Raw genomic sequence first — 16,589 nt, forward strand, 5'->3', positions numbered from 1 at the left:
ACCTTTCCCATTTACCTGACTTCTGAGTCCATCTAATTTCTCTTTGGAGGCAGAAATCCTGTAAATCCATTGTGTCCCGCGGCAACATATTTACTGAGATTTAGGTTTCCAATACCTGTGAGAGATTAATGCCGGCTTCTGATTTATGAATCTTTGTTCCAGGCCGCTGGCTAGAGGTATTAGGGCATGGCTACTCTATATGAATGTTGAAATGTGTACAAATAGCGCCGTGCAATTTATACGTATCCGCGGCTCCGTGGCATCTGTCTCCAAAAGTCTCCACACCGTGTTATCCGACGAGACTGTGAGATGGTTTGGGGGACGGGGGGCATGTACGCACACACAGAGCCAAAACGGCGGCGTTGTTTATTTGAAAAGCGACCCGGAGCGTAGGAACTGTGTATCTGTGACAAAAGCCGATATGTAAGAGCGTGCCATGCGCACGTCTGGGGGGCGCTGCACTGATGCCGACAATCCAAAGAAACTCTTCACTTAATGCGCTCGGTCCCCAGTGAAGTCAGCGCATATGACACACATAAACGGCTGCGGCGGCAACACCACACCAAAGCGCCATTTATCTCCTTTCATTTCCTTGGCGGACACGTTTGTACAGTGAGATCGGGGCTTTGGTAGAGGAGGTGCGTACTGCCATGTGTCTTAGAGGTAAGGGCGGTGAAGTGTGAGGAAAATCACATCAACATACTGCCGCTCCTACAGCTTGGGGTCTCCAAATACAAAACCGCCTGAACATTTCCAGGAATCTGAGATCTCATTTGTCAAGACAAGTGTTCATGTTATACTTTGTTGTTGTTGCTGTTAGAAGTAGTAGTAGTAACATAAGAAGTAATAGTAGTAGTAGTAGCAGTAGTAGTAACAGTAGTAGAAACAGTAGTAACATCAGTAGTAGCAGTAGCAGCAGTAGTAGTAGTAGTAGTAGTATTAGCAGCAGCACACATACTGCACTTTACATTTGCATGATTCATGGATGCATATTGTCAGTGATACCATACCATCACCAATGTATTCAATTCATTATTCTACCTGATACAGGCACTGGGGTAATTGCCCTCATCCTTAACACATTTAATTCCTTACTTTTCAGATGCAGGCAATGGCAATATCATGATCATTGAAAATATATGAAATTCCTTACTTTTTCTGACATCACCATGATCCCTAATCCATTAATTCCCATACTGCCCTGATACAGGCAGTGGAGATATCACCCCCCATCACTAATGCATTTAAATCCTTACGTTTCCTGATACCGACACTGGGTGCCACATTATGATTACATGACACAAAGTAATGTGGCCAAAACCACTATCGACACTGGGGCTGTTAAATCATCATTAAACTGTAATCACACATGGCATTTTACAGTTTTAAATATATACTTATGTACACACAGGCCTGGGTTTGATTAACATCACTGAACGCACCAAAATGGGGGGAAAAAATCTAACATTAACATTTAATTTTGAGTCAAATTTAGAGACTTGTTTAATAGAAGCTTCAGGCTGCAGTGTACACCACCAACAGCACAGGCCTTTGTGACATGTTTATGCTCATCATATGCTTATAGGCTCATCACACAACTCTCGCCATTGTCATATTCCTCTAAAATGTAAATAAGAAGAAGAAGAAGAAGAAGAAGGAAATAAATGCATAATGCAAAAGACATCATGAAACATATAAAATTCACTTTTTTCTCTTTTTTTCCATCTGATTTAACAGGGCCCCATGTGGGGAACAGCACTGAATGTTGCTCCAGAATGCAGCAGGAAAAATCCTCCGCCATCTCCAAACTATAAATGATGGATGAGGAAATTGTTTCCGTTTTCATGCTAGAAAAACTGAGGATTGTGCTGTTCAGCACTTAGACATCAGCTCCCGCCGCGGCCCTGTGGTTATCACAACCCCCCAGGAGAATGCCCCCACACCCGGCCGCAGTACCGCACTTTAACTGCAGGGCGGCGCTGTGGAGGGCAGAGGGGTAAAGCTCCCCTTCCATCAATACTACAAAGACTCTCCAGCTTGACAAGTGGTTTGACACACTTTTCTCAAATAGAGAACAAATAAAGAACTCAACATTTTCAAGAATTAAGCTATGAAGTATCCACAAAAGTGCAGTCCACATAGCAAGCCACCCCCAACACCTAAGCAGTCAAATTGTACCATTCACTATTATTCCATTTCTAACAGGACTATCCAAGATAGTGACTTTCACAATAACAAGAAAACATTTATAATTTGTTACAAACAAGTGCTTAAAACTACAATTTTAAGCACTTGTTTGTAAAATAATATTAAGGATACATTTGACTGAATTTAGTAGTCGAACAGATGAAAGTAAATGAATAAACAAATAACACTATGTCACAGTGTACCTGTGTGTGTAGCGAGACCTGTATCAGCATTTTCAATGTTCTTGACACAGGACCAATATGTTTTAATTCTCCTTACTTTGTCATCTAAAAGTGCACCAGAACTCAGTGGTCAGTTAAGATTCATCCCACTATGCTCATTCACTGTCGTCAGTTTTATCTTGTTTGTCTATATCTGAACTAAACACACATTAAATAACATTTAAATAAGTACACTCATAAATGAATATGTGTACACATTGTGTCAGTAATATTTGAACAGACAGAGAGGGAGAGATGCAATTCACATAAATACTGACATACATACAGACATTTTAAAAGTGCAGCAAAATTATTGATTTCAGTCTGTGGTGTTTTTCATTTTTCACATGAAACAGTCTGGATTTTCAATCTGCAGTTATCCTTCATGCCGCATTAAAAGCAACTGCTTATTTATTTATTTTGTTCTTCACAAACACAAGTTGCTAGGTTCAGTAATAATTATGCACAAATAATGTGTTTGCATTGGGAAAATAAGCATTTGTATTTAAGAAAGTCGTAAAATGAGCAAACAAACAAATAAATAAATGTCGGTTGAATCCCCATCTGTGTGTTAGCCACAGTCACTGATTCCTCTACACTCATTTTGAACTGACTACTGCTGCACAATTAGTGAACTCATCGAGCTTGTGTGAACTTTTCTTGTGCACATTTTGTCGCAACGGTGTGCATCTGGTTGTTACAGTTCACTGAAAGAGAAATTTGGGAGACGGGTAGATTAAATTTACATTACAACTGACTGTTCACTGTAAAAAGTTGGGCTCTCAATACAAAACTTTATTCTTAACTTTGCATGCTGTCCTATAATGTTTTTAATGTAGTGTTGGATGCAAAGTGGATTGCGTTGTATCTCGTATGCCTCTTTCTGGAAATGGTGTATGCTGAATACATTTTCACTCATTCTGTATCATGCACTCTTTCATTTTTTATTGCGAATGAGGTATGGACTCCCCATTGGAGGTTTATTCACTCCTACATTTGTGAATGGCTCATCCGTGGTTGTCTGTTTTGATCACACATAAAAGGGCTTGCTAATCAAACAGCGGAATGATCAGATTTGATGGTGAAGTGCGCATCTGCATGTTTCTGGGGAAAGGATCTGATTTATGAACGTGAACATGAACACTCCTGAGAACGATGACGCCAGTCTGGCTGCGCAATCATACATTGTCTGGCAGCAGAAAAAAAAAAACCCACTGATTGCACATCATTCAATATTTTGCCGCTCTCAGCAAAAGTGGTAGCGCAGGGTAGCCAGTGTCAAAACCATAACAGTTAATGACCTCCACTTCCCTGTGCTGATACCTCTGTGCTAAAACATGGGATCTGTAAACATAAATAGCGTAGAGAGTCTTAACACTGTCACAAATCTGGAAGCATATGCGCGAGGTAAATATTTCAAAGTCTGACGTTTGTGATGTGCCTCATTCTGCTGATGAGGAATTAAGTCACTTAAGCTGATGTGAGCCTGGCCCCAGCAGTCATGAAAGGGAACATTAAAAAGTAAAGATATGCATAACCTCTGTAACAGGACAGGGTAATCACTTTCTCTGTCTGGGATGGCCTAGTCTCTATCTCTAGGGAAGATATAGTTTGTGAGATTAGTGTCCTGCAATCAGACTGAGCCAGTGGGATTTATAGTTGAGCTGGCTTTAACCACTGCCTCCAACTGCAGGCCTACTTACACAAGCTTGCGATACATCAGAAGATGTAACTGGCCGTTGGTTTATTACCAAAGCTTATCTCTGGAAGTTGGAAAAACTTTTTTTTCACATAACCTGGTCAGGATCACCATGCTGTAAGGTTATGAGCCTGTCATGCTAGGGAGAGCCTAATACAATACATATCTTATATCAGCTCATCATTTAGTCTGGGACACTATTATTCATCTCATAGGATGTAAGGTAGGTTCATTCTATTTGTATTATCCATCATTTACTCATTTTTGCACACACCTACATGTAACACCAATTCTCCCAATGTCCAACACTGAGGTAATGCTATTGAAAACAGCAGAGGTTCACTGTAGTGTTTGGATTCCAGCAAAGCTTGACACCCCAACATATTTTCAATGGGTAACAATGCAATTCTACTCTGCAGACTGTAAGTGTGCATCACAGTAGAGAGGCTATTTGTTATTAAGATTTAAACATAGAAAGAAATACAATAGAGTGGAGGTGATAGAAACTGTGGTAATTTAGGTACCATACATGTATATGTAAATGTATAAATGTATATATAATGTATATACTGTACATTACAACGTTCGGTTTTAATTGAAAACAAACAGAGAGTCTTTGTTGGAACAAAGAACGCAGTGTTCTGGAGTAAAATCCACTCTATCAGAGCTTGTTCAACATTGCACTTAAGAACATTTAACTTATAAGCAAACAAATAAAAATAAACACACAAATAACTTTTTAGATAAAAAAGTAAAAGATGATATTAAATTAAATATATATATATATATAAACACCATCTTTAAGTGTGTGAAATCAAAATAACTCCACACCTTGCTTTTACTCCTTTCTTTTCCAGCCATCTATAAAAAATACATTTTAAAAAATCAGTTTTCCATTTTCAAACATATATTTTTATGAATATTTTTATTATTGTTGTTGTTATTAATTTGTTATTATTATTTCTTAGTATCTATTCTCAGTACATTCATTATATTTTCTTATTTTATTCCTACTACATGATCTCAAAGAGTAAGACTATCTAGCGAGCTTCCCTGTCCATAAGAATTAGGCGGTGAAAATAACTACAATGCGCTCTGAGCGTGACTAGATGACACACTCGCTCGCAATAACGCATTAGCTATTGACACAGCCTCATTATTTCTTATTATATATTCTCAGTAAGTTAAATGAATTATATTTTCTTATTTTATTTCTACTACATGATCTCAAAGAGTAAGACATGATCTAGCGGAGCTAAAGAGTGAATCAAGTGTAACGTTAGATTAAATTAAATTGACTGGATGTCCTACGTGAAAAAAACTACAATGCGCTTTCGTGCAGGTTACCCGCGCTAACTGTTGGTTGATTCACTTCTCCAACAGCAATCCTTCTCTCATGTTATCACGACAAAGCTAGATAACATGGCTTAAAATGATCCATGTTAGAAGTGTTTCATCTGCGTTTTTACTGTCTGGTTAGCTTGCTATGATGACGCGTGACTAGATGACACACTCGCTTGCAATCACGCGCTGGCTATTTACACAGCATCATATAGTAGCTAATATCATTATCTCAGATTAAAAACAAAAAACAAATGTGTGATGCATTCAATCACCATTTTATTTTGGCTGGTTATTTATTTTAGAATAGAGCGATGTCCTCTGGAAATGTAGATCCTACGCTGCTTATGTGCTCACTGCCACTTCATAAAGGCTTGCTAGCCAGCTAGCTTGCTAAAGTAAACCAAATATGTTAGCTAGCTCGCTCGTTTGATAATGAGGATTGATAAACATAGTGGTCGTATAAACGCATTTAATTAAAACCTTTCACTAAATATACATACCTTTATTGCGGCAATCGAATCTGTGCAGACAAATCTTGCAGTGAAGAATATTGGATGAGGCACGAGTGACAAACGTCTTATTAGAGAAGTAGCGCGTCAGCTGCTGCAGTTCACACTTGTATTAGAGCTCCCTCTACTGGATAATTTTAGTAAATAGCAATTACAACGTTCGGACAGACAAGTACAGATAAATAATCATTGTTTTTTTGTTTATTATACGTATTTAAAAAATCGGGACACATCGGCGGCATAACTGCCGATCCCGATGTCATCAAAAAAGTCAAATAATGGCCGATATATCGGTCGGGCTCTACTACATACCCTTACATAAATGTAATATACTGCAATACAATGTAAATATGTGGGTGGTTTTGTTAAAACATGCAGACACTTTTCACATATAAGTAAATACATATATTTTGTATATATGTCAATTGATGCAAGAGACTATGCTCTATTCCAGACTAACAATTACCCAATAGACAAATTCAGTACTCTGCTGGATGTTTTTTGTTAGGACCTTTTTTCACAGCAGACGACCGTTCTCAGAAGTGTCCTAGAAGAAAGGTCCTATTGTAAAATGTCTAGCAGAGTATTGAATTTGAGCTATGGTGTAAGGCTTTCTAACACTCAGCACAGACTGTGAATTTTTATGCGTTCCTACCTACAATGGCTGCTTATTGTATTTTTCAAAGTAACTTCATGTCATGCTACTTGGATTGTATAAGAGAGCATGTGTTGGGGCAACAAATGCTCTGATGTTTATTTTAGTTTTAGTGCAAACACTGTCCAGTTTTTCTTTCTTTTTGGCAGTGCAGGAGCAGGCTGTTACTTACTGGGCCTATTGGTGAAACTCTTTCTTTCTTAATACATATAGCAATATCTACTGTTATATGAATGCGGAATCTCATTGTTGATTGGTTCACAGCATGAACCAGCCTCGCTTTGACTGGTTCATGTTGTAAACCACTTTGTTTTGAAGACAAGAACTTGGGCTGAATCCCTGGTTTTAGAACGCAAAATTTAGTATAAACACAGTGTGTGGTGCTGAATTTCTCTCACAACAGCTCTTTCTGTGATTGCTACCAATTTGGCTTGACCTTTCCCCAATATCCTTCTAAAAAAAGTTACCTACTGCAGCTTTAATCTAGCGGAGGCTGTTATCTAGAGTGACTTACAATGAAGGAGAAACATCCAGCTAAGTGCAAGTGCATTAACCTGATTAATACGAACAATAGTGCCAGACCTGGCTAGTACCATTTAGTAAAGATGCAACATTACTAAAGCACTAATACAAGTTCACTATGCTAAGCATGAACTAAAATATAGATTCTGAATGCACACAAATTACATCCATAACATCCATTAGTAAAAAAAAAAAAAAAAAGAACATGGGAGTCTTAGGGGTATGGGTATGGTGGATTGCTTAGATTGCTAATATGTCTTTTATACCTTAAGCCAGGGGTGTAAGACAGAAGTCCGGGAGGGGTTGCAGGTATTTGTGGTTTCCTTTCAATTAACAGGCAATTAACACCTTGGGAACCAGCTGTGTGGATCCTTTAGCCAATAAACTCCAGAAATTATAGTAGTGACATACAATAAAAACCCTTAAACATAAATGTTTATGACTGTAGATAGTGCAGACAGTAACCCCTTTCAAAGATTATCATGCATTCACTCTTTCATGTCCTAGTGGCTACAGTAAGCAACAAAAATACAAGTGCATACGTCGTTTAGCAGTCTAGATCAATTAACGACCTTTAACAGGAATGGAAATTGAATACTTGTGACTTCAACACATCAGTTTCAACAGATTGTCCTGTTTTAAAAATCTTTACAATAGCAGGTCTGTCTTCAGTTCAGTTGACAATTCTGTATTTATGCAATCATTTAAATTTTAGATCATATTTTTGGATAATTCTGGATTAAATCTGATGAATTTCTTTCCGATTGCCGGGCAGTATATACTGACACAACAGTTGATAGTATTTGCTTTTTTGTTTTCATCATTTTAGTCTAATGCAAATTTAGTCTAATAATTTTTCATTACTGGAGATTTACTGAGAAGTAACAGGTCTCAGTAACAAATTCAATTAAGCATCCACTAAACAACACCAGCAACTTTCACTCAGGATTCTCCAAATATAGCCAAAATATAAAATAAGAGAGACAAAAAATCACTAGGGGTGGGGTGTATAGATTATGCAGTAACCTTAGCATTTATCCTAATTTACAGTCCGCTACATCTGAAACAATGCTTCTGTTAATTCGTGCTTTCCAAACACACCATCCTGGACATATTAACCGGATAAAAACAAACTGGCCCCTGGAAGGCAACGGATTTTCATCAGCAAACTGGCATTGCACTTTTTTAAATGGTGCATTCATCTTTTACAGCCATCGCTGTTTGAATCTGGGTTCATAGCTAACATGTGGCTAACATGCCGGAGCGCACAGGTGCTGTAATTTAGTTTAACATTCACAGATGTGACTGATTGATCTCGCTCGTGCTCTGAACGCACGTTCATTTGCTCCAAATGTTCCGCCATTCACATTTGTCCAGACACACACAGTTGGCAGGCTTTCTCCTTGTTCCCCTTTTCCTGTTGTTCTTGTTCTTGCTTTTTCTCCGGTTTTGGCAGCTGCAGTCCCATAAATTCATTCAGGAGGGAGGTAAAGTGCACACACAAAAATCCAACTGGTTTTCCTACTTCCAGTTTCATTGTTAATACATTTATGTGTCTTCATGGTCTGTAATAGTTATGTTCAAAATGGCCAAGCATGCTCAGCATTGCATGTTATATAGTCCAGAGACGCAGAGTACATACATAAAAGTAGCCTTTTTCTTTGTGTTTGTTTTTAAACTTTAGAAAATTTGAAATGTTTTGCACAATTTTTGCAGCCCTTCACCATATCTAGTCAAGATGTTCACCAACAGACATATGACAGATGCATAACTATAAAGACTATCCATGCGAGTCAATACCCAATGGTACAAATCCTTATTCCGCACCCCACTGCATCACTTCCATTATGGGCAATATACTGTAAGTGTGTGTGTGAGGTGTTGGATAGGTGTAAGGCTAGGCCCCTTAGTTCCAGTGAAGGCAAATTGTAATGCTACAGTCTACAATCACATTCTAGATGATTCTGTGCATCCCCAACAATTTGAGGAAGGCCCATTCCTGTTTCAGCATGACAATGCCCCCAGGTACGGAGCAAGGTCCATATAAAATGGCTTTGTCGAGAATGGTGTGGAAGAACTTGACTGGCCTGTACAGAGCCCTGACCTCAACCCCAACCAACACCTTTGGGATCAACTGGAAAGCCAACTGCAAGTCAGGTCTTATCACCCAATCAGTGCCTGACCTCACTGATGCCATTCTGGCTGAATGGAAACAAATACCTGCAGCAGTGCTCCAACATCTAGTGTAAAGCCTTCCCAGAAGAGTGGAGGTTGTTATATCAGCAAAGGGTGGACTAACACCATATCAATGCTCATAATTTTTGATGAGATGTTGGATGTCAGGTGTCCACATACTTTTGGCCATGTAGTGTATGACTGGTATTTGTGTACGGTTTTTTTTTCTTTCTTCTGTTGCCTATAGCTCAGGTCAGATCTAGGGATAGCTTTTATGAAAGGTACAAATGATTAAACTTATCTGGAATGTGTTTCAGTCTAAGTCTTCTCGGGTGTGACTGCTGCATTACACACAATGGATCATCAAATATTAACCTGTCTGCCATATATTCCTGTTATCCAGAAGTTCACCGATCTGCTTGCATCTTCAGACATGCGTGTGTCTTACATGACAGCCCTTACATTCAATCACGTGTACTCTGACAGATACAGATATGATTTGCAGATGAAAAATGTTGCATGTGGCTATGGTGGTGAAACCAAAATGTATGTATCAGTGGCACAACAGTATGATAGGTTGCTATGGAAGAAAATGGTGTCTGTTACTTATGACGAACATATGAGTGACAGTACACTTCCTTCAGCCAGATAAAACAGTAAAGGATGTGATCAATTTGCTAATATAAAAACAATGGTGCCGTTTTACTAAATGATGGGTACATGGTTTACATTTTCCATGATATCTAGAAAGGCAAACAAACAAAATGTATCACCTTTGGCCAAGGGTGCAGCACTTGCTAAAGGAGGATAACAACCTGTAACCTTCTGGAAATAAGTCAAGACCCTCGCAGCCTGCTCCCCAAGGCAGCTCTGAGACCCCATCTAATGTACTGTGATTCCTGACCACTAGGCAAGCCATACTGCACCCTGTGGACAAGTTCTGTGGAATGCACTATAAAATGGATGCTGCTGTAATGCCCAATAAGAGCTGGATGCCACTTCTGCAAACCTTGTATATGGGTTCGTAGGCTGTTTTTATATTGCACACACAGCACAGTTCAGATTTATCTTTACTGGTGATGAGGGCACAAGCCTGAGCAATAAAATGCATATTAGTTAGTAAATACAGTGGTTTGGGGACATACTATACTAGGGAAAATAAGGACAAAGGATTGTGGCTTTGGAGTTGTGATGCAGGGAAGAAGGGGTTGCAGGGGAAAGAGCGACACCCTTGAGCAAAGTACAGTGCATTACATAACTCAAGCAGATGATGAGAAATATAGAGTAAGCTAAGCAATTCTCTCTGGATATGGGCCATCGCATGCATCAAAAGAAGTAAAACAATGGATAAGGGCTAATTACCCCCTTTTAGTTATTAGGTTTAAATTAAATCATCCAAATCACATATGCACTACACAGCAACTAGTGGATTAATGCTTGTAATTATTCCAAACACTATTATTTAAGTTTTTTTTTTTTTTTTGCATTACCATGCACTATTAGAGATAATATTACTACAGTGCATCCCACACTGGGGCAGATATGTAAACCAAATGTTCTTTATATAGTTTTTTTTTTTTTTTTTTCAAAATTTGTGCAAATTATGCAGTTATTCTATAATGTGTTAAAATAAAAATGTCAAATAAACAAGTTTCTCTGAAACAATGAAGACCCACAGCATGGGCACACTGCTGTAGTTTCCAAATGTAATTCCTCTGGGGCAAAATAAACGAATAAATCGGCTGCGTCTACCTTATTGTCAAAAGATTATGAGTTGACTTGTTAGAATTATTACACACTTTCACGAAGATCAACTCAGATTATATTCTCAGAGCAAATCAATCTCAAATCTACATTTCCCTTTAGAGCTTTCCCCCAGTTAATTATGACAGTACATTTTTCATGAGATGATCATAGCAGCGTATATACAGTATGTAAGATTTTGAAATGCCCATTTGTATTTGCAAGCTGAGTCTGTGGCTGCCACCTCCTCTACAAAACCTCTCTGTTCAGAAAGCATGTGATCTCAGCCCCATTTCTTTTCACTCCGCAGTCCACCAATTACACTCACATGGAGCAGCAGGACTGCAGCACGTGTAGTTTGTGCAGGCAGACAAAGAACCTCTTAACGTGGACTAAATTACTGCAAAAAGTCTGCATTGGTTTGTAAATGTGATGCTGTATTTTACACACCATGATAGAGTAAATATGTATATGAATAGACCACACATCCACTTTTAGCTTAGTCTGTTTACATCGTGAATTATCCAGTTTAGACAGTTTGTCGCCCAGTCTTTTCCAGGTATACAAACATGCTTGAGGAAAAATTATCTTTCTGAATAATTTTAGTCAGTGCTATATTTGGTGACTGCACATATTTATAGCCATGCAAATGTACAGCACATGGCTGCATTTGGGATGAGTTGTGGTAATTTTCCCAGAAAAATAAATTCACTGGGAATTCTGATAATTAAAGACAATGGCCTGCGTCAAACTGATCGAGATTCTCCATACAGGTTTCCATTTCCCAGGAAAAATCTCTGAAAAGTACAGCTGCTCTGTAAGCTGTTGTACAGATGCAGATTCAAGCTTGGACTTGTCATTGGGTGACGATGTGCGGCAAAGAGGACCATGATCTGTAGTAGGGGAGCACCCCTGGCCTCATCCCACCAAGGGTAAGGTTGGTGGTCGGAGGTTGGATATTGTCTGTTGGTTTATGCGTACAAGCTGACAGCAGTTATAGTAAGTGCTAGTTGTTACCTGTAGTACATTGTGGCCTATAGGCTCTAGATAGTAACTATCACTACTGTAGTACTGTGTGGTCTATAGGGTGTAAATAGTCACTGGCTCTCCTGTAGAATGTACAATAATCACTTGTTTACAGGTGAGATCATTAAGTCCTCATGAAGTCAGACTTAATGACAAAGTGAGAACTTGAGTGGTGAAAGTTGTAATTCCAAATTTTTGTTTATTTACTTATTTAGCAGTCCCCCTTATCCTGTATAACGTCAGGATATAGAAGTCCGTTATACTGTACATGGTGTTATGTACACCCGATCACCCGGAAAAGCATGTCACAATTAATATCCTTCTTGAAATGCTATTTAGATTTGACAATTCATGTACGTAAAAACAGCAAGCTTTGCCTACAATGCCTTCGGTATGAACTTCAAGATCTGGGAGAAATTATGTACAAATGCATATATTAAATTTATCTTGGCTTAGCTTTAGTGTTGTCTCTCTAAATCAGTATATGCTGCTCTGACAGAGAAGCAATTGCTTGTGCATTCCCCGTGCAAATCTCTTTGAACAAGGAAACGCTTTAATATTAAAAACTACTGCATATTTACACTGTAGAACATCTTAAATATTATGCCACATTTCATTGCCACATATGCACACCATTTTTGAATAAACCCCCGCTTGTTGCAATCTTGATACATTTCTTGAATGCCAGTTGATGGATGTTTTGTGTCCCTATATGAAATGGTAAAGTGTGATGTAATCTATATAATCCACAAGAGGAAGGTATTGGCGTGTTGGCTCCAGCTAATTAGCTACCTGAGCCAGGGAAATTGCTGGAAAATAAACATAAATACACAGTGGCTCTCCAGGAATGGAATTGCCCGCCCCATACAGTTGTGTTTCTTATTTGTGTTGCACGACTAAAAGCAGCTTGCATTCTGCCATGAACCCGGCAGAAGATTAAAGAAATGTGGGGCAAATGCACCAGGTGCACAACTGATACAGACATAATGTTTCACGAGAAAAAAATAAAAACAAACAGAAATTCCATGGCAAATGTATGTTCTGCACATGCTGCCTTTAACATACAGTGAGCTCCATAATGTTCAGAACAAAGACATTTGTTTCTTGATTTGGCTCAATACTTCATAATTTTAGATCTGCAATCAAACACATATGGTTAAAGTGCAGATTTAGATTCATGTAAAGCAACTAGCAACGGAAACAAGCAGGAGCTGAAGATGGCTGTAATACAGGCCTTGTATAAAAATTGCTGTAATTTATTTACCACATGTGAATTTCTAGATTACAAATCTAGAATTGTGGCATACAGAGCCAAATCAAAATATGTCTTTGTCTCAAACATTATGGAGTTCACTGTATGTAATTGCAACCCGATGGTGCTCCAGATCTGCTTCTCCTCAGTGTGCAGACATTTGCCGGTAACAATCACTCCGACATCTCTAAACATGCTCTTACTGTCTTCCTCATATTGACTTTTATGTCTCCAGTCGACTGAAACCAAATGGATGTTTTTTCACGGATAAAGATTTCTGGGGTTTAATATGGTCTCAAGCCAAGCCAAATGATCTGTTACAAAGAGCAGGTATCTCCAGTAGAGGCAAAAAATAGTTTCTCTTTCTCTCTCCCAAGAGTTCACACAAATGAAAGGACTTTCTTTCGATGGATCATCACCCCTCGCAGGGAAGGGGCGCACCCAGCACCACGCTCTGCTCCTAAAGGGCTGTGACTGAGGGGCGCTGGAGCCCTTTAATCTACAGCGTAGTCTTTGTGAACATGTGCAGCATGCCAGAGGTGGCCCTCTCCTTTGTTCTTAATTACATCATTTGTCCTGGCATTACTTACAACGCAGTCCAATACAGCAGTGTATCATGGGAGACAGTGATATTTAGAGGTGTGTGTGTGTGTGTGTGTGTGTGTGTGTTTGTGGGGTGGTGGATGAGGTATCAGCTCCTTCTGGGTGTGCGGAACACAAGGAACGTCAATGGCAATGACGTTTTGTTTGGTGAGGGCAAGTGGCAAGATTGGGGAAACAACATTTTCAGTTTGGTCAGAAGGGATAGGATGAATAGACTAAAAAAGGTGGAATTGGTGAATGAAAAAAATAGACCTAAATGGGTGAAATGGTAGTGTTCATATATGATTAAGGCTGGTTGTTTGTCAAGGAAAATATTGGCAATGTCACAGAGAAGTCATGGCAAACCTATTGTAAACTTGTTGAAAACTGAAAAAAAAAAAAAAAAAATCTGAATAAATCACAGTGTTATTAAATTACTGAAATTATTAAATTAGGTTAATTAGAAGATCTCAAGCACAACAGTGGGAAACAACTGAAATAACATGCACCACTGTAGCAACAGCAAGTGCTTCAAAAAAATGAGAAGGCAGTTGCTGCTAGGACCAAATACAAGTATTGCATTGATAGGCTGGTGCACTTAATTGCTTCAGTCCATTACACAAAGAAAGAGTGCCTTTTTGCCTTTAAATTCACATACTTTTTTGGAAACGCAGCATGCTCAAATTGCATTACTAACATAATAAAACAGGGTTAAGATGTGTCCATTTTTATTTATTTATAGTTTGTTTTGGTACAACATGTACATAATGAGGTTTAAGTATTTGATGTAGCACCTGTAGTCACTGACAATGTTACCATAACGGTGAAGGAGTGCCTGGCATCAGCAATGTTGACAGGGGCCAAGAAATACTGGATTGCAGCAACTGACAAGGATGAGAATCATGCACATTCCAGAATGTGTATGCGTTGTGGCACTTTTTTCCCCATCATTTGGCAATATGCCTAAAATGCCTGGGCCTACAGAAATCACACTGTAGGTTATCTGAAAATATTGAGAATAATCATCCAAAACTGATGAAAAAATAAATACATAAATCACAGAAAGCACTAAATAGCGGAAGTGGCAAAAAAAGAGAGAAAAAGTGTTGGATCTGCCGAAAAATGGCAAAAATCAAAAAATGCGTGACACCCACAACTTCCGTGACAAAAACCCAGCCACATTTATAGTGCTGTGTCTCCTTCTCTTTCCCTGTCCAGAGTAGCATCTGGAGCAGGGTGTGGGTGGGAGGGAGAGGGGGGCCGGGTCAGACGAATCGATAAACAGGAAACGGGTTGTGAGCACTCACCGGAGTTGGGGTCGGAGTTGCCGTCGGCTTCGGTCCTCTTGTCGGGGGAGGCCTGTTGGTAGAAGTCCTCCTGCGGCTGAACCAGAGGGAGAGGGTGTGAGAGGAGATTCCCACTGCACGCTGGCTCCTGATCGCCCAGCCCGCTGTCACTGCAGCTCTCCTGAGAGCCGTCAGGCAGGTGGAACGTAACGCGCCGCTGCGACTAGAACCAAGAGCGAGAGGACAGAACACACCCCCGTTAGTCCTCCTCTCGGTAAGGGCACAACCGAAACCCAGACCTGGGTCCCATCAGAAGTCATCTTCAGATCTGACTCAGAGCCAAATGTTCGCTTTGGTGGCTTTGGTATATTGGTGGTGAAAGAACTTTCATTGAATTTTTAAATCAAAGTTAAGGATAAGTGTTGATGAAATCCACATCTCAGTTTAATGTACCTGATGAAAAAAGTGATATGCACCAGTAAAATAAAAAATGGAAATAAAAAAAGTCAAAACCACTGACACAGAATAGGTAGAAAAACTGAAATTTAAATGAGGGCAGGTGCAGATACAGTGATTATATGATAATTTATTTTATTAGATGGCTTTTCATGAGCCAACTCCATTTGGTCGCAACCATGATGGTGCTCCGCCTACGTTCTTGCCTTCTTTCATGGAAGGCAGTCTCGTGTGGCACATGCAAATTGCTTTCCTTCTTTTGGGGGGAAATTCTTTCCAATGGAACATATTTGATGATGACATCTGGGGGGATCACAGCTCACCCTTCACTTTCTGAGAACAGCCCCCACTCACTTAATTTGGGTTTTGGCATAGTTTTCTGACACGCTTAAGCAGAATTCATTTTCAGAAACTCAGCTTTGCCTTTGGTCTGCGCTCCAAACATTCCAAACCTCCTCCTATGAATCACCCCAAAATTTTTTGAAATATAAATGAACATCACATTAGGATCTTAACAGTTTCCCCATGTGACTTTATATTATTTATATATTATTGATAGATGGCTCAATCAACAAAGCACACAGCTATTTCAGATGGGAAATAGTTTAGGATTACTTGCATTATATTGTGAAGTGGACAGGATATTTAGCCCATCTTTGCTTGATTTGATATTTAATCGATAGGAAATCTGTCCCCACACTTTGAGCATCACTGCTAAATATTTCACTGAAATATTTGTGAGATGCATTTCTTCATGTGCCAGCCTATCGCTTGCTCATTTATTTGCATGATTAAGATTTATTTATTTATTTGTATTATCTTCCAAGGGTTCTGTGGTATTTGGATATGCAATTCTAACCACTTGCTTAAAGATCACCAAAGCAATGGATTTTTTTTCACCCAAAGAAATGTCAGCAGTCATTAAAACAATA

General features: G+C 39.1%; 1 protein-coding gene across 3 annotated transcripts in view; it reads right to left on the reverse strand.

The window, feature by feature from the left end:
- The window catches only part of LOC118214578 (protocadherin-9), a 223,577-nt gene that overhangs the window by 64,172 nt on the left and 142,816 nt on the right, over positions 1 to 16,589 (reverse strand). For 2 of the 3 annotated variants that reach the window (XM_035394659.1, XM_035394658.1), the window contains one exon: positions 15,223 to 15,424. In XM_035394659.1, coding sequence (XP_035250550.1) covers positions 15,223 to 15,424 — 202 coding nt within the window. The remainder of the gene's footprint in view (positions 1 to 15,222; positions 15,425 to 16,589) is intronic. The other variant, XM_035394661.1, reaches the window with a different exon arrangement.

Source organism: Anguilla anguilla, chromosome 15, assembly GCF_013347855.1.
Source record: "Anguilla anguilla isolate fAngAng1 chromosome 15, fAngAng1.pri, whole genome shotgun sequence".
NCBI lineage: Eukaryota > Metazoa > Chordata > Actinopteri > Anguilliformes > Anguillidae > Anguilla > Anguilla anguilla.